Below are 2,743 nucleotides of genomic sequence, written 5' to 3' on the forward strand. Positions count from 1 at the left end.
GCAGCAACATGGATGGAGCTGGAGGCTATAGTCCTAAACAAGTTAATGCAGGAACAGAAAATCAAATACTGCATGTTTTTACTTATAAATGTGAGCTAAACATTGAGTATACATGGACACAAAAATGGGAACAATAGACACTGGAGCCTACTGGAGGGTGAAGGGTGGAAGAAAGCTGAGGATGGAAAAACTACCTATGGGGTATTATGAGATTACCTGTGTGACAAAATTATCTGTACACCACACCCCCGTGACACACAGTTTACCCTTGCAAACCTGCACATGTATCCCTTGAATTCAAATAACAGTCAGAAAGAAAAATGAAAAACAAAGTTTGAACTGCAGCTCAGACTAACCCCTGAGTAGCAAGCACATGCACAGGTTAGGACCAAAGCAGCCCAGGAAAGGCATTAAAATCTAAACTGAGATTAGAATTACTGTCCGTAGGAAGCAAGAGTATGCTTAGTCACATTGATTGCCTACTAAAACAAACCAAAAATTAACGGTATCCAGGAGATAACAGGACGCATAATCAAATCAACATAATATTCAAATTTTCCAGTATACAATCCAAAATGACTTGACACATTAAAAAAAACAAACAAACAGGAGAATGTGTCCAATTCTCGAGGGAAAGGAAAATCAATAGATGCCAATCCTTCCCAAATGTTGAACTTATCAGAGAAAGATTTTAAAGTAGCTACTAACTTTACTCCTGAGGTAAAGACCAAACTTGAAAAGAAAAGTATAGGTTCTCAGGAGAGGAACAGAAACCCTTCAAAAAAGAGCTAATCAGAAAATGAAGAGTTAAAACATACAGTATCTAAGATTTTAAAAATCTCTTGGTGAACTCAATATCAGAATAGATATGACAGAAACAAAAGTAAGTGAATTGCCAGATATAGCAACAGAAAATACCCTGCATAGATAGATAGGAGGAACAAGAGAGAGGAAAAAAGATTGGAAAAAAAAAAAAAAAGAACAGAGCCTTAGAGACATGTAGGACAATATCAAAACAGCTAACATTCTTGTCACTGGATTCCCAGGAGAAAATAACAGAGGCAGAAAAATATTTGGAAAAAGTAATTTCTGAAAACTTCCAAAACTTAGTGAAATACATAATTTTACAAATTCAGAAACTAGACAAACACAAACAGAATAAACAAAAAAATACCTCAACATATCAGAATCAAACCATTTAAAAACCAAAACTTTTTTTTTTTTTTTTTTTTGGCTGAGCACAGGGGACTTTATTGATGGTACACGACAAGGTGGGGCTCCCTAGGCCCCTCCCTCTTCAAGGGGTCTGCATGGAAACTGTGAGGAGGGGCAATTCAGTGTGGTGGGGGACTCTGCGGCAGGGACTCCCCAGCAGTGAGGGCCTCTCTTCCTCTCGTGCTCTTGCTGGGCTGGTGGTCCAGGGGTCTTACTCCTTGGAGGCCATGTGGGACATGAGGTCCGCCACCCTGTTGCTGTAGCCAAATTCATTGTCACACCAGGAAATGAGCTTGACAAAGTGGTCATTGAGGGCAATGCCAGCCCCAGCATCAAAGGTGGAAGAATGGGTGTCGCTGTTGAAGCCAGAGGACACCACCTGGTGCTCAGTGTATCCCAGGATGCCCTTGAGGGGGCCCTCCGACATCTGCTTCACCACCTTCTTGATGTCATCATATTTGGCAGGTTTTTCCAGACGGCAGGTCAGGTCCACCACTGACACGTTGGCAGTGGGGACACGGAAGGCCATACCAGTGAGCTTCCCGTTCAGCTCAGGGATGACCTTGCCCACAGCCTTGGCAGCTCCAGTAGAGGCAGGGATGATGTTCTGGAGAGCCCCACGGCCATCACGCCACAGTTTCCTGGAGGGTCCATCCACGGTCTTCTGGGTGGCAGTGATGGCATGGACAGTGGTCATGAGTCCTTCCACAATACCAAAGTTGTCATGAATGACCTTGGCCAGGGGCGCTAAGCAGTTGGTAGTGCAGGAGGCATTGCTGACGATCTTGAGGCTGTTGTCATACTTCTCATGGTTCACGCCCATCACGAACATGGGGGCATCAGCAGAAGGGGCAGATATAATGACCCTTTTGGCTCCCCCCTGCAAGTGAGCCCCAGCCTTCTCCATGGTGGTGAAGACGCCAGTGGAGTTCACCATGTACTCAGCGCCAGCATTGCCCCACTTGATTTTGGAGGGATCTCGCTCCCGGAAGATGGTGATGGGATTTCCATTGATAACAAGCTTCCCGTTCTCAGCCTTGACAATACCATGGAATTTGCCATGGGTGGAATCATACTGGAACATGTAGACCATGTAGTTGAGGTCAATGAAGGGATCATTGATAGCGACAATATCCACTTTACCAGAGTTAAAAGCAGCCCTGGTGACCAGGCACCCAATACGACCAAATCCGTTAACTCCGACCTTCACCTTCCCCATGGTGTCTCAGGGATGTGGCTGGCGATGGGAGACTAGATGCGGCTATCTGGCGAACAGGAGGAGCAGAGAGCCAAAACCAAAACTTTTAAATCTTGATATAATCTAGAGAAAAATGAAAAATTACATATTGGGAACTATTTGAATGACAACAGATGAGACCTGAAGATTGTTTGTTTGTTTATTTATTTATTGGAGACATGGTTTTGCTCTGTTGCCCAGGCTAGAGTGCAATGGCATGCTCATGGCACACTGTGGCCTCAAACTTCTGGGCTCAAGGTATCCTCCCACCTCAGCAACAGCCGCCAACAT

At 44.6% G+C, this 2,743-nt stretch overlaps 1 protein-coding gene across 1 annotated transcript; it reads right to left on the reverse strand.

The window, feature by feature from the left end:
• Positions 1-1,212: 1,212 nt before the first annotated feature.
• On the reverse strand, positions 1,213-2,504 carry LOC108287731 (glyceraldehyde-3-phosphate dehydrogenase-like). Its single transcript, XM_037730565.1, has one exon. The coding sequence runs from the start codon at positions 2,432-2,434 to the stop codon at positions 1,427-1,429; it is 1,008 nt and encodes a 335-aa protein (XP_037586493.1). The 5' UTR covers positions 2,435-2,504; the 3' UTR covers positions 1,213-1,426.
• Between the last annotated feature and the right edge of the window lie 239 nt (positions 2,505-2,743).

Source organism: Cebus imitator, unplaced genomic scaffold (genome assembly GCF_001604975.1).
Source record: "Cebus imitator isolate Cc_AM_T3 unplaced genomic scaffold, Cebus_imitator-1.0 Scaffold353, whole genome shotgun sequence".
Lineage (NCBI taxonomy): Eukaryota > Metazoa > Chordata > Mammalia > Primates > Cebidae > Cebus > Cebus imitator.